Genomic DNA, 15,934 nt, shown 5'->3' on the forward strand with positions numbered 1-15,934 from the left:
GTTTGTGTGCGACTGATTTTATGGGATTCAGCATCACATGAGCATTGTGTAATTATTGACATCAACAATGGCTAGCTACTAGTTTATTTTTTGATTGAAAATTTTACAAATTTTATCAAAACGAAAACATTAAGACGGGTTTTAATATAAAATTTCTATAACTTGTACTAACATTTATCTTTTAAGAACTACAAGTCTTTCTATCCATGGATGGCTTTAAAAGAATGTTAATAATGTTAATGCCATCTTGTTGATTTATTGTTATAATAAACAAATACAGTACTTATGTACTGTATGTTGAATGTATATATCCGTCTTGTGTCTTATCTTTCCATCCCAACAATAATTTACAGAAAAATATGGCATATTTTAGAGATGGTTTGAATTGCGATTAATTATGATTAATCAGTTTTTAAGCTGTAATTAACGTGAATAAAAATTTTAATCGTTTGACAGCCCTATATTTTATGTGTAGTTAGCCTGCAACATAGCAGTGTCCGCCAATTAGCATTGCAGTGTCCTTTAGGGTTGCCAACAGTCCCGAATTGCGTGGGAAATCCTGGAATGTAGGTAAGTTCGGCGGCATCAATCAGAACTTCCTAAATTGCGGGTTGTCCCGCCCAATCTGGGACTGTTGGCAACCCGAGTGTCCTCCAGTCTCAAGGCTTGCACACATGATAGGATTTGTTTTCTTATCTTGGCCAGCAGTGTTGTCAGTAACGTTACTGTAATGTGATGACTTTCAGTAATGAGCAAGCTAACGCATTCATTTTTCCAAGCCAGTAATCTGATTAAAATTAGTTTCCTTGCTGCCTGTGCGTTACTACCGCATTGGGCTGAATATAAGACTGCCCTGATTATAAGACAACCCCCTCTTTTTCAAGACTCAAGTTTGAAAAAAAGTCTTTTTGAACACCAAATTAATTTTCATACAGAAAATAATTACAGTACATCCGAAACAAATGATTATAACAATATATTTGAGAGAAAAAGCATGTTATTTTGCCTCATTCAAATATTAATATCTGAACATTTAAAAATGTAAACTAAAGTGCAATCACATTCGTAAATGAATGGCTTCTGGTTTTTAAAATGTTTATAAACCAATCTATTGTGATAAAACAACAAAATTGCAATAACTGCATTAACTATCAAAGTGAAGTCAAAGGCTACGTTCATACTACAGGTCTTAATGCACAAATCCGATTTTTTGTCATATCTGTTTTTTTGTCATGCCCGTTCAGACTGCCTTTGTCCATTGAGACCATTCAAGTATTACGCATGCACACTAATTCGCAGTACGACACGCGCTGAGCAAGACGACCCGCATGCGCAGAAGCATCAAAACAAAAGACCACACATGTTGGCTGTCTTCCGTCATTCCAGGGATTATCATATTTAGCTCGTTAAAAAGAGGACACAAATAACAGACATTAATAATCCACGTTTAGTTTTATTTTCAAAGTTTATATGGACTGATAGAACGCATTCACGCACACACATAAGCCTTGACGTGTGTGCGTGAAATGACGTGGGTGCGTCAGTTTGCCCCGACTCGGCCATGTGTGCAATAATGAAATATTGCTCATTCGGCGCACAGAATTAAAATCGAAAATTGACAGGGTTATCCTTTTCTTCATTTTATTTTTTTATGACTGTGGTCAATCCCGCTTCGTGCTTAAAAGCAGAGTTCAAGCTAGGCGCTAATGCCTGCATCGCTGCCGTCCTTCGTGCCTCTTGCTGTTTGCTGACGTAATTAGTGCATGAATTCCGATTCCGGAGACTGGACAGTACAGACCGCTGCGACAGTCTGGAAAAATGTGGCCCAGATCGGATTTGAACCACATACGAAAGTGACCCAGATCGGATTTGAAATAGTCCAGTTCTATGCGACTTGTCACGTTCAGACCGTCAAGTTAATGCCTCACTCGAGTCGGAAAAACACGAAAAAATCGGATTCGTGCATTAAGACCTGTAGTATGAACGTAGCCTAACTGTAGTCTTGAAACAAATCTGAATAAGGAAAAACATTGCAATAAAATAATGCAAACTGGTTAAACTTGAGAGTAGCTGAGATATGTCATGACAGAACATCGCTTCAATGATATCTGGCACAGTCTAGCGTCGTGAATGGGATAATGTCTAGACCGCGAATATAAGACAACCCCCACTTTTTCAGTCTTATTTTAATTCAAAAAACACCGTCTTATATTCGGGCCAATACGGTATTTTTTTTGTTGCCTCATAATGTATGTAGAATGAAGAATGCTGTAGTTACATACGAAGAGCATTTGAATAAAAAAATATTGCTCTTGAGTTTGGGAGTGACACCACATCTCATCGGGGAAAAAAAACAGGTCACGTCTATTACCATGCTGTCTGGCCGCTGTCTGCCACGGGGGTCAACAACATAGCATTTTTACGAAGTAGCCAGGCTAACAGTGAAAGGCAGGAGATATACCACAAATGGCTGCATTTGCTCACTGGAAATACAGCCATTGCTTCGCATTCCTGTACAGTAAAGATGACAAAAATATCTCCGTGCGTTGCAAACTTTGCGCTGGCTCAAAAAGACTGTCGACTGCTAAACACTCGACATCCAATTCAAGGAACCGCTTGGAATTACAGCACAATGCGACAAAACAAAGCCTACAGGTAACGAGTTTGTAACTAGCCTTTATGAACATTTTATAGTTAGAGTTTTTTAACCATAGGCGGAGTTTTACTTTTGTGGAACGGGGGTCAAAATATGTTGATGAATCTGAAACAAAATTCAAAAGTTTGGACACACCTCATCATTTTTGCATCTTATACATTTTCACTACTATTGTAAATTCTCACTGAAGACATCAAAACTATGAACGAACATCTGGAATGGCAAAAAAAGTGAAATAACTGAAAACAGGTTCAAAGTATCCACCTTTGAAGCGTCTCCAAACTTTTGGCCTATACTGTGTGTATAGCAATATATACATCTTGACACTGTTCATTCACACGTATTCATTCTAATATCCATTTTGCCTCCTCAGGTGTAGTTTTGGCTAAGCAAAGCAAAGGGTAGTCTCTAAGGTGCTAGTCACATGATCTGTTCGAAAAATGATTTTGACCCATTATGAAACACATTGTAGGATTCTTGTTCATTTCATTATTTTTTGTTGTTTGGTTTGTTGCTTTACAACTTTTAAAGACAACTTTTTAGCGCAAGTCAATGGTGGTTTTCCTGCTGAGTGTTTTATCATCAAGTCCTTGTAGATGCTACAATGTGCGCTCGTCTGTCAATGTTCATTCGAAACAGTTGGAAACCTTTATTTGGTTTTGGCGTAAATTTTTAATATTTTACAGACGAAAATATTTTTAGTAAACGTCGACTAAAACTAGAAGAAGACAATGAACATTCGTTCATTGGCCGCCATCCCTCCCACTTCAAATGGATTGGATGTCTACTAGTGATAAACTCACAGAAGAAAAATACAAAAAGACATTTAAAAAAAGAATTGCTTCTCACGCCATGTTTGACTGTCTTTGCGGCATGGGCGGCTTTCTTCTTGGCATCGTAATGTTGCAGGATGTCAATGATGGCCATAAAGTAAACTTCTTTTCTCGGAGCATCTGCGGGACAAACATTATGATGAGTACATGTCCACCAGGGGGAGCTTGAGCAACACTCACTTTCGCTGCTTTTGATGGCATAGACGTCAATAGTGGGGTCAAACTCTCCTGGCGACAGAGGCTTAGTGCTGTCCAGGGTGTTGCTAGGACTGTCAGGAGGGGTCCCGACAGCCCCTCCGTCGCTCTCGACGCCTTCCTCCTCAGCCTCGTTGTCCTCGCTCTCCACCTCTTCCTGCTCCGCACGTTCCACATCGTGGATCCCCACCAACAGACTGTAGTCCATGAGCTTTAGCTGTGCCAGGAACTGAGGATGGTGGAAAAAGGTGATTGAAGAAAGCAAGAGGAAAAATATACACTGAACAAAAATATAAATGCACATTTTTTTGCTCCCATTTTTTTATGTGATGACCTCAAAAATCTGTGGACATCTAAGGCAAAAATTAAAGTGAAATCTAATATCTATGTCAAAACTAGATATAATGGAACTATGTGTGTGCGCGCGCATGTTTGTTCCCTACGGACTCAAACAGCTGGGCGGATTTTGAACAAATTTTACACAGTTGTACTTTATGTTTCTGGGAGTGTTCTTAGATGCATGCCTGTCAAGTTGTACGGTTTCGGCGTAATTTGTACAAGTGAGCACTGATTTTTAAATGTGTACGCCGTACGTTCAAAATCTGTACTTTTTTTTCTCCGTTCGGATTTTGTCACCGTTTCGGCAACGAGACAACGTGCGTTACTATGCGTTACCACGTTGGTTGCATGACGCGAGAAAAGTCAGAGACACAGAGAGAGAAGCGTGTTTGTTATGACGCCGCAGCAAACGCGATGCTAGGCTAGGTGGCTCCAATATTTCCTGACTGTAGCCGACAGCCTACAATCTACACCTAGATATCACATGCATATAGAACTACATGAATAATGACAGACACGGCGGCGTTAGTAAACAGCCGCCATTTTAAAGCAGCAGACTTCTCAGAAAGGCTGTTGTAGTGAACCTTCCTAGCGAACCCAAGTAACTTTTTATCTAAAATACTCCTAAATCGGCAAAATCTTGACTTGAATCTATCTTTGAATGATGAAACAGTTTTAAAACTTTCACATGTCGACTGTGAAAGTTTTAGAGAAGTAGAAGTAGACAGAAGGGAACTAATGCAAAAACGGGAGCAATTTTAACAACTTTAACAGTTGATTCACAACATTAAATGACTTCCAAACATAGCAAAGTTTGCTTTTCTTTTTTTTTCTGGTCAAAGATGAAGTCTGCAGAATGAAAAGTGACGAAAGCGGAGATTTTATTCTGCCAATTTGTTGCCGAACACAATTCGCCTACAACTATTGCTGATCACTTCTCAGAATTAGCAAAAGAAATATTCCCTGACTCAAAGATTGCATCGGTAAGATAATTTTATCAAGTGACCTTTTTAATTTATAATTGCACACACTGACGAACTACCTTGAAGTCAAACTGAATTGCGAGCTGAAGTGCCATGAAGTGCAGCCATCAAGACATGATAGAAATTGCCAAAAATGCTACATACAATTATAACAAGTCACCGTTAAATTTTAATAATCATGCTGTAGCTGAAGATATTGTTCTTCAATTGCACCAGGTTATATGGGACAATATTACCAATAAATTCATGTTATTTTAAAAATTGAGTTTTAGTTTTGTTTCATATTGCACACTATATAAAACAGTGTAAGATTAGTCACCAATTTGTAAGGGCATACTTCACTATTTTTAAGATTGGCAACGGCCTCGGGTTGACAGTCATGTAGATGGGTTTGATCTCTGTAGGCCTCCATTTAGTGTGGAAAATTAATCTGAAACTCCAAAAATTAGCATCGAAAATCCCTGATTGTACATTGATTGATTGACTGATTGTACAGCGCCGTTTTTTTTTTTTTTTTTTTTGGGGGGTGGGGGGGTGGGGGCGCTTCTGTTGCGATTCCAATGTTGTAGTTTGCTTTCAAATTAGTGCTACAACGATACATCGATTAACTCGAGTAATTCGATTAGAAAAAAGCTTCGAATCAAATTTTGCTGCTTCGAGTATTCTTTTAGTTAAAGTGGTGTTGTAATGGTTTGTTTTGAAAGTGTTAGGATTTAGTCTTCTACATTTGGGTGGATAAACCACCCTCTAGTGGCAACAATAAATACGACATAACTCATTTAACATTACAGAATCCAGCTACTCCCTATTAAAGGGAACCACGGATAGAAGGACATGTACTGTAGTTCTTAAATCTTGGTACGAGTTATAATAATTTGATATCAAAACCCCTTTCAATGTTTACGTTCCAATAAAATTTGTAAAATTATTTTAACTAATAGGTCGCCATTGTTGTTGACGTCGCAGGGTGGAGACGTCACACGGGCACGCTGCCGGAATTCCACGTGTCATTCCTTAAAAAAAAAAAAAAATACCTGTGTCACTCTTTAATTATGTAAGGTAGTGATTTAAATATGCCACAAGGTGTCAATGGCATGTTTTAAATTAATTAGGGATCAAGCCAATGAGTGGGTTTTGTCCCTTGACTGACGCCGTACTTTTTCTTTAAGCCTTAGGTTTTTGTGTCGTGTTACGGCCCTAATGAACATATGCGCGTGTGCGGCGTACCTCCACATCTTTCCGAAGCTTCTCCAAAAACATTTTCTTGTTGTCGTCGTTGATGCAGATCTTCTGGCCGTCATTGATGAAGTCGTTGTCCTTGTAGGTAGGCAGCTCCTTAGCCTAACCATTAGCACGTCACATTGTAATTAGTGGTCACGTTGACAACAATCGGAATAAAGCAGTGGAAACAAGTGGGCAAAAACATGCCAAAATGCTGATACTTTGAAAAGTGTCTTCTGTTCCCAAGTGATACAAAGTGATCCAATTTGGGGCTGTCCCAAACGACTAATTTTCTCCCCATTAGTCACCCTACTATTTTTATGATTAGTAGACTAATATATCTATATTTTTTTTTATTACCGTATTAGCCCGACTATAAGACGGTGTTTTTCGCATTGAAATACGACTGAAAAAGAGGGGGTGGTCTTATATTCGCGGTCTAGACGTTATACCCATTCACGATGCTAGATGGCGCCAGATATCATGGAAGTGATGTTCTGTCATGACAGATCTCAGCTACTCTCAAGTTTAACCAGTTTGCATTATTTTATTGCAATGTTTTCCTTATTCAGATTTGTTTCAAGACTCCAGTTTGTTAGACTTCAATTTGATGGTTAATGCAGTTATCGCAATTTTGTTGTTTTATCACAATAGATTGGTTTATTTACATTTCAAAAACCAGAAGCCATTCATTTACGAATGTGATTGCCCTTTAGTTTACATATTTAAATGTTCAGATATTAAGATTTGAATGAGGCAAAATAACATGCTTTTTCTCTCAAATATATTGTTATAATCATTTGTTTTGGATGTACTGTAATTATTTTCTGTATGAAAATTAATTATGTGTTCATAAAGTCTTTTTTCAAACTTGAGTCTTGAAAAAGAGGGTGCCGTCTTACAATCAGGGCCGCCTTATATTCAGGCCAAAACGGTATTTAGCAATGAAATTTTGGTTGACGCGTATTAATTCACAAAAACCTTTTGGAACACTTAAATTCTTTATTAAAGTACAAATTACAATAATAAATCACAAATAAACAATGAGGTCAAATGCTGAAAGCATTAACTAGTGCAAAAGAATGGAATGTAAACAGATTCAGAATACTGACTTCGCCTTTCCAACATGATTCAAAACAATTATTTACATTTTTTAAAAAAAATCTAGCATTAATAGCAGTATACTACTATACATAATAGCATAATTATTCATTGCCAATCAAATTTTTCATAAAAGCTGTCATTTTAAAGCTATTCTTAGTGCAGAATCTGAATTCTGATGTTGGATTAACTCCAGAAATCGTTTTTTATATGACGAACATGATGTGCTTTTATTTTGAAATGTTCACTGGAGGTACGTTCGCTAAACCGCTAACCGCAAGCTTTACACTCCGCAAAAAAGCAGTTTTCGTCATTCAATGTGGTGTCAGTAATAGGACTTTTTTCATTTTTTCGTTTGTAAATGCCGTTAACCAGCGATTTTTTAAATATTTGAAGTGTCACCTTTTAACCGCCAGTTTGCGTTTTGGAGAAGCAATGTTTTATAGCAGGCTACAGTAGGTTGTCCTTTTTCCCCCATTAGATTCAATGTAGCAATGCTAACGTTTACAGTGTTTAAAATGGATGTGTTTCCTTATTTTGTATGTCTGAACTTTAATTCTACGGCTAGTGGTGACACATAAACATCTGTGAAAGGAACTAGAGTCTACAGTATACGCCGATTGTTCTTTTGTTATACTTAGATCTTCATTTTTTTAAATACCGTTTAAAGGCTCAGCTCAGGTATTTTAATTTTTTATGTTCCTTATTCGATTACTCGATTATTCGAACTAACTAGTTCATCGATTAATCGACAACTAAAATAATTTATAGCTGCAGCCCTATTTATCAGGTCTAATCTAAATGGTTGATCTCGACAGTAATTGCTATGCATATCCGGTATTTCATTATATTACTGTATATGTGCGGTCCGCTTTCCTTTGTTGCGCTCGTTGACGCATTTAGGTCATTTACGCATTTACGTCACCGATGACGTTGACTACGTTGACGTCGGGACAGCTCTAACCCAATTACACAAGAATAGCGTTTTACTTTCATGAATTATCTATCATCAGTCTACAAATTAAGAACACCAGCATCAGAATTTCTGTTGTTTTTCCCCAGTGTATGAAAAACAGTAACGTCTACAGAATACCATGGATGTTTATCCATGGTATACTTGGGTATTTCAAAATGTACATTTCTCTTTGAAATGTGTCAAGAAGCAATTGCAAATCTTCAGCATGTTGAAACACCCAGTAGTAGTACAGTATTAATTGAGGCTTTGAAGCAGTCGTTTGAGAGATACTTATGCCCGCCTATCCAGCAAGCTCAGGCAGTATGTCCAAACCAAGGCCCACCTCTTTTCAAGCCACACCATTATCAATTGTGTAAAAAGAGTGCATGCGGCATGCGCATAGGAATGTACAGACCCATCTGATGCAGTATTCACAAGTGATCAGATCTTCATTCTTTTAAAATGAATTACTACTATTGTAATTGTTTTTGCTTTAACATATTTTTGAAGCATCTGGTAGATCCATACACTATTTTGCATATCAAGCCCAAAGCCAAAAAACATCTTTTTCTGCAATGGGCTAGAGACAGTATGACAGTTTTTTTTTAGTACATAACTTTTCTGTCAGGATTAAAGATAAATAAGCATGTTTTGTGTCAAAGTACAGGGGAAATGTTACTCGAAATCAAGATTCTGTAATCCTGGCAGCAGCCTGTGGGAGGAAGAGGTGTTCAGTGAGAATGGGGCCTAATGTTTAGGATAACGAGAGCAGGAAATGAGGTAACAAGGGGGTGGGGGTTCAGCAGCGGTTTGGCGACTACAGCATTTCTATGGCAGCAGAAGAGCAGCAGCAACACATAACTTTAAAGCAGACTCGGTCGCAGTACAAAGAGCTCAGACGTCACAAACATACATACAATTATAGACTAAAGCTTTACACAGACGAGCACAGAAAACATCACGAAATAGGACATCTGAACACATATATTCAGACATGGACCTTAAATAAGCAATCAAAAATGGTCGCATAGTTGACCGTGTAGGTTAATATTGCAATCTGGTGAACTTTAACAAGTTAAAAGATTTCAATTGAATGAACCTCCTGGTTTGTGAACATATCCAATTTTAGTCTGATCTTCAAATGTCAACTGCTGCTAATGGGGTATTGTTTGTAGTACAGTGTCAGGAGGAAAGACATAGATGTATTTCTCATATGGGCCGCTTGTATGTCTGAAATAAAGATATGAATCAATAAATCTATATAAACTTTACATAAAAGCAGAATTTAGCAGGAAAATCAAGTTTGCAATACGATACACCTCAGTCATTTGGAATGTAACACACTAATAGAGGTCGACCGATTGCGATTTTCATATGCTGATGCCGATATCAAACAAATTTGAACCGATTGCCGACATCCAAAGCCGATTTTGTAAGCCGATGTTTGAGGCCTATATACTTCTTTTTTAAAGCATATAGATTCTAAAAGGCAATTTTTAAAAAACATTGCTTCAACAGATTCAAATTTACAATGATGACCTGAGACTTAAATGGTCGAGTGAACACTTCTTTTTACGATTATACAGTCCCTGAAAAAAAGTCTTGTCACTTATCCATTTTGTAGAAACAATTGCTAATAACCTGACTTTTAATTATTCAATTGGTTTCAGAAACGGCTCTTATGAAAGCTAAGACCCTCCCAAATGATGTTGAATGTACAAAATATATTTGTTTCACTGAAAAAAGATTTATCATTTCATGAAGACATAAAGGTCAAATTTTGGCAAGACAAAAGTTTTGTCGCCTCCAGAAAGTAGTGTGAAAATTAAACAAAAAATGTACTTCAAATACAAAAATATGTTACATAACATAAGCGAATTAAGTAGTGGTGCTGTAAGATCCAAATTTAATATTTTGTATGACTTCCATGGCCTTGAAGGACTGCATCCATGCTGTTCGGCAACGATTCATACAATTTATTGATGAAGTCATCAGGAACATCAAAGAAAGCAGTCTTGCATGCCTCCCAGAGTTCATCAACATTCTTGGGTTTCGTCTTCCATGCTTCCGCTTTCATCCTGTTCATGTCTGGTGACTGGGCTGGCCAGTCCTGGAGGATCTTGATCTTCTTTGCCTTGGGGAACTTTGAGGTAGAGATTGATTGATTGTGATGGAGCACCATCCTGCTGCAGAATTTGTCCCTTTTTATGGTTAGGAATACAAGAGGCAGCTAAGATTTGTTGATATTTCAGACTATTTATGTTGCCTTCCACCCTGCAGATCTCTAGCACACCCCCATACTGGATGTAACCCCAGACCATGATTTTGCCACCACCAAACTTCACTGTTTTGTGAGTGAATCTCTGATCCATGCAGGCTCCAGTAGGTCTCCTCCAATATTTGCGGCGACTGTGGTGTAATTCAATGGAACATTCATCTGAATAGTCCACCTTTTGCCACAAAACAGTGAAGTTTGGTGGTGGCAAAATGAGCCATATGAGCCATCTCTGAAACCAATTGAATAATTAAAAGTCAGGTTATTAGCAATTGTTTTTTACAAAATGGATAAGCGACAAGACAGGGACTGTATACACTCAGCAAGAACAGCTCATTATTTTCAAATAACTAAACCCACTAGGACGTCACAACGAGATACAAGCCAGTAGGCCTTTCGCGATAACAAATTTTGGTAGGCGATATATTGTCTCATAAATTATTGCCGATAAGTGATATAATTGTCTTTTATTTATTTCTTTCCCCAACCATTACAACCACTATTGTAGTGGCAATACATCCTAATAATTCACCCATTCAAATGCAATAAATTGTTATTCTTAAATAAAACACAAACTATATTAAAAATAACAATGCCTAACTAGTCATTTGAAAAGTAGCTAACTGCAGAATATAAAATAGGTGAGAAACTCAAGACCATTTCAGTTCTCTGCCAATTAGAGCGCATCAAAAGTGTTGATCGAAAATGACTGTCATCGTGTCCTGCAAAGCGCGCATGTTAGCAAATTTGAAGCCAAATTATTCATTGCCATTCGTTTTTTTCATAATGGGTGTCATTTTAAAGCTGTTCTTAGTGTAGAATGAGAATTTTATGAGATTAAATCTTTATTTACATGTTAAACATGATGTGCTTTTTGCTTTCAAATGTTCACCGGAAGTAGTTCACTAAATCTTTATTTACATGTTAAACATGATGTGCTTTTTGCTTTCAAATGTTCACCGGAAGTACGTTCACTAAGACGCTAACCGTAAGCTTTACACTCCGTTAAAAAAAAAGTGCACTTCTCTTTTCGTCATGCATGTGGTATCAGTAATACATTTCTCTATTTCGCATCGTTTGCAAATGCTGTAAACCCACGAGTTTTCATGTTTGAAGTATCACATTTTAACCTCAAGTTTGCGTCATGGAAAAGACTACAGTGCATTGTCTTTTTTCCATTAGCCTGAATGTAGCAATGCTAACATTTTTCAATATTTGATTTAGATATGTTTCCTTATTTTGTATGTCTGAACTTTAATTGTACTGTGTGTTGATGACCAATAAACATCTGTGCGAGGAACTAGTCTCATATGCAATCAACAAGCAAGTGTGGCAAGTGCACGCAACACACGCATGGACGCGGCAATAAATCACAGCCGAGAAAATGAACAGCCTCATTTTTATTTACTGTGTGATAAATTGACTTATTGCATACAGTGGGGAGAACAAGTATTTGATACACTGCCAATGGCCAATGGCAGTGTATCAAATACTTGTTCTCCCCACTGTATCGCGACGAGTTTAAGAGGATGCTAATGCTAACCCGAATGCTACGCTAAAGCTACGTATTACCTTTAGAGCATAAGGATCACTCAGTAAACACCTTAAAAGGTAAGTAATATTCTCTCATGCAAGATAAAAAAAAAAAATCTTATAAAACAGGCAAGCATGAAGCTTCTTGATACAGCCTGCCTTTAAGCTACTGCAGTTGTCCACACAGATGCCTGATCAAAATCCTTTTTTTTTGGCTTTTTTTCTTTTGTTAATTGGCCGATGTTGGGGGGGAAAAAAAAGTCCATATATCGGCCCGATATATCGGTCGACCTCTACTAGTAATAAAAATCGAAATCTGATTTTCCAAATCAGTGATCACTGCAGGCATTCGTGTAAAATACATCGTGGAACAACAAATCAAAAGCATCTGGGATCAAGTTGTAATTTAAACAACAGTTTAACCACGGAGAGAAACGACGACATATGTGCAATAAATAAAAAACGTAAGTGTTGTTAGCGTTAGAGGCTCCATTCTGGGTACGTTTTTTGCTTCGTTTTAAACACTTCAAAATTCGGCAGGGGATTTAAAAGTATTTCGGAAAAGGGATGAGAGTGTTTAGTATGCATCCTATTATTGTGCCTGGTTTCTTTTTATACTGTATGCTCTCAAACTGTGAGGTGGTAAATTACTTCTAAGGAGGTAGAGGACATACCATATGCAAAACTGTAGTCACACTGCGTTTTAGTCATCCGAATAGCACATGCTGTACTTAGAAAAAAAAAAAAAAAAAACTCCTTTCAACTACAGTACTGAAGGCAGCTACTTGTCGTGTGCCAATACACCCCCCGCCCCACGAAACAAAGTGGTTTGCCAACAGAGGCAACGAGCCAGTAAATCTAATCAGTGCTTGAATGCTTTTAAAGCAAATTCTCTCTATCCTAGCATCTCTATCTGCCTATCACACTTAAAACGGTTATAAGTTGGCGCCACTGAATGACCTTGCTAAGAAATTGAAAAAAGGGTTGGTTACATGTGGATGTCAAGTGTGCATCCTGGAGAAGAAAAGGAATCTTGCTTGGGGAAAAAGGTAACTACAAAGGAAGACTGGTTAAATAGATCATGCCTGGTATATGAGCCCTGGTTGTCTTACATCTCTTACGTGTTTCATGGCGCAGTAAAAGCGCGTAGCGATCCGCAGTGTTTGCAGCCTTTGCTGAACGTTACCAGATTTGGGCCGCAGGGGCACATCCTCTGGTGGGGGCGGTTGCTAGAAAAAGGGGAGGCGAGGAAGGGGCGGAGGAAAGGAGAGAAGAAAGGAGAGAGGAAGGGAGGAAGGAAGTAGGAAGTAAAGGCAAAGTATTTCAAATGTAAAAACACAAGTTTTTTTTCCTCTTTTTAAAAATTGGAAAAGGGTTGGAGAGGATATTAATGCGAGAAACGACTTCGGACTGGTGAGCTGGTTCTGATACATTGTAACCAATAATAATTTTGTGTGTACACTGTTCCTTTAATCACTGTGTTGGAAGTTTGCAGTCTCTACCTCATGTCAGTTTTGTTGAAAACGGACACTTTCAGCAGCCGACCAAGAAAAGAGGCAGATTGGCAGCTATTCTAAGGACACTACAAATGACAGCTAATCAGAGCACAGAGAGAACCAACAACTCATCTACATCTACTGCCGTACAACTGATCTTATAGGGGTTACCAGTGTTGTCACTTATAACACTTAACGCGTTCATTCCTCCAAACAGGTAAATTGATTAAAGTTGGTTTCCTTAGTGTATGTGTGTTACCACTTTGTTATTGCCTCATAATTTATGTAGAATGAAGAATATTGTCGTCATGAACAAAGAGGATTTTGAATAGAAAATGTTAGAAAGATTCCCACTACACGTTCGTTTCCATGGTAACCGCTCATAGTTACTTGTTTTGGTCTCGAGTCACACGCGCCGTTTTGCGACTGACATTCGAGCAGAGTGCAACCACCTCTTGAGATGTGTGCATCCATGTACGAACGTGAACATTTTTCTTTCATTTTGGAGGGTTCCAGCGATAGGTTGGAGCCGCTACATGCGCGGCCGTTTCGTAGCTTTGACGTTGCAACGGCGGGTAGACGGCGAGCATTGTTTACATCATATTCGTGTTCCACATTTATGCCGTGGTTTCACGTGTTCGTTTAGCATCTTTGGGATGTGTTCCGATTGAGTGTAAAGTGCATATTTGACGCCATGTTTTGTGGCCAAATTGACCACATGTGCGTACGGTCTACATCTGAGTTGTGCGCGCACATCCGCGCCCGCCCCCACCTTTGTGTTTATTGCACTGTGCAATTAATTTGTGTGTTGTTGATTATTGTGTTTTACATTGGCACTGATATGCTGTTATCCCTAAACCCTAACCCAAAGTTCAGAATTTTTTACATCAGGCTTAATCTTTGAGTTAGCGAGGGTTTAATTAGTCGGTAGAGTTGATTTCAACCAATTCCATGCAGTTTGTCAGTTACTTGTAGAGCTGGGAATCTTTGCGCACCTAACGATTCGATTCCGATTACGATTCAGAGGCTCCGATTCGATTATAAATCGATTATTGATGCACCCCACCACACTTTTAATGTTTTGGACACCAGTTCCAAAATTGTTCAAAAATCCTCTCAGGCTAAACCAAACTATTTTAGTTTCAAGTTAACAGTCAAAAACAGTAAATAAAATACTCAAGTCCCCATTCTGTATCAAAAGCTTTAAAGTATTCAATTAATTTAATGTTGTGAATCAACAGTTAAAGTTGTTAAAATTGTTCCTGTTATTCCATCATTTCCCATCTGTCTACTTTCGACATGTCAAAGTTTTAAAACTGTTTCATCATTTAAAGATAGATTCAAGTCAAGATTTTGCTGATTTAGGGATTTTTAGATAAAAAGTAAGTAATTAGGTTCGCTACAACACAGCCTTCTAGAGACGTCTACTGCTTTAAGATGTCGGCAAGTTTGTCATTTCACATCTAGTTCTACAATATGTGATATCTACCATAGCCATATTTTGCCGTATGTTTGTAGCAACTAGCAACCGGTCGCTGTTTGTAGCGGCTGTCAGCCGCAGCCAGGTATGATTTTTTTTTTTTTTTGTATCTAGCGGCATGAGTTGAACAAGATATTTACTCTCCGTCCGTTCCTCATTGCGTCCCGAAGACCGCGGCGTCCCGAAGACCGCGCTGACTGTGTTTTATTTCCGCTTTACCTGGTATAATTCAATAATTGGAATTTGGATGTTTATGAATCGTTCTCGAATCTTCCACGGCCAAATCGCGAATAATCTATGAATCGGAAATTTCGCACGCCTCTAGTAATTTGTAAGGCTAAGATAGCGTGAGTCAACGGTGGTTGAAATCAACTGCATCGTCTAAACCCCCGCTAAGATTAAGCTTTATGTGAAAAATTCTGATCTTCCCCTTTAAATTCAATCATCGAAAAGTCAAATACATGCGATGACATTTTTCTGTTGTCATTCTTATGTTGAGGCAGCAAAGGGAGAACAATTTGATAAATTACAAACACTTAATTACTTAGTAACTTAGTTACTTTGATAATAATCAGTTCAGTACCTAGATTACTTTTTTGTGGCGTAATCAGTAAGGCAATTACTTTTTCTAGTAACCTGTGACAACACTGGGTGTTACCCAATTATAAGACAGTCCACTTAAAGGCTAAAACCTATTGTACAGGTGCTTCATAAAGACCAGCCATTTACCAGTGTGCAACCAGGACTGGCATACACAGATGTAGTATAAAATGAACATCATCCTTTTAATCATAAATAATTAATGTAATAGTCAAGCGCCTAATATCACATTTACCTACACCTTCTCTCCTAAATCAGGGATCAAGC

General features: G+C 38.1%; 1 protein-coding gene across 3 annotated transcripts in view; it reads right to left on the minus strand.

Annotated features, from left to right (window-relative positions):
• pip4k2aa (phosphatidylinositol-5-phosphate 4-kinase, type II, alpha a) overlaps positions 1 to 15,934 on the minus strand; it is a 67,248-nt gene that overhangs the window by 11,575 nt on the left and 39,739 nt on the right. The window contains exons 7-10 of one of the 3 annotated variants that reach the window (XM_057824020.1): positions 13,213 to 13,320; positions 6,234 to 6,347; positions 3,670 to 3,913; positions 3,506 to 3,609 (exon numbers count right to left, since the gene is read on the minus strand). In XM_057824020.1, the coding sequence (XP_057680003.1) occupies positions 3,506 to 3,609; positions 3,670 to 3,913; positions 6,234 to 6,347; positions 13,213 to 13,320 (570 nt within the window). Of the gene's footprint in view, positions 1 to 3,505; positions 3,610 to 3,669; positions 3,914 to 6,233; positions 6,348 to 13,203; positions 13,321 to 15,934 lie in introns of all 3 variants that reach the window. The other 2 variants (XM_057824019.1, XM_057824021.1) reach the window with 2 other exon arrangements.

The sequence above is a fragment of the Corythoichthys intestinalis genome, chromosome 20, assembly GCF_030265065.1.
Source record: "Corythoichthys intestinalis isolate RoL2023-P3 chromosome 20, ASM3026506v1, whole genome shotgun sequence".
In the NCBI taxonomy this organism is placed as follows: Eukaryota; Metazoa; Chordata; class Actinopteri; order Syngnathiformes; family Syngnathidae; genus Corythoichthys; species Corythoichthys intestinalis.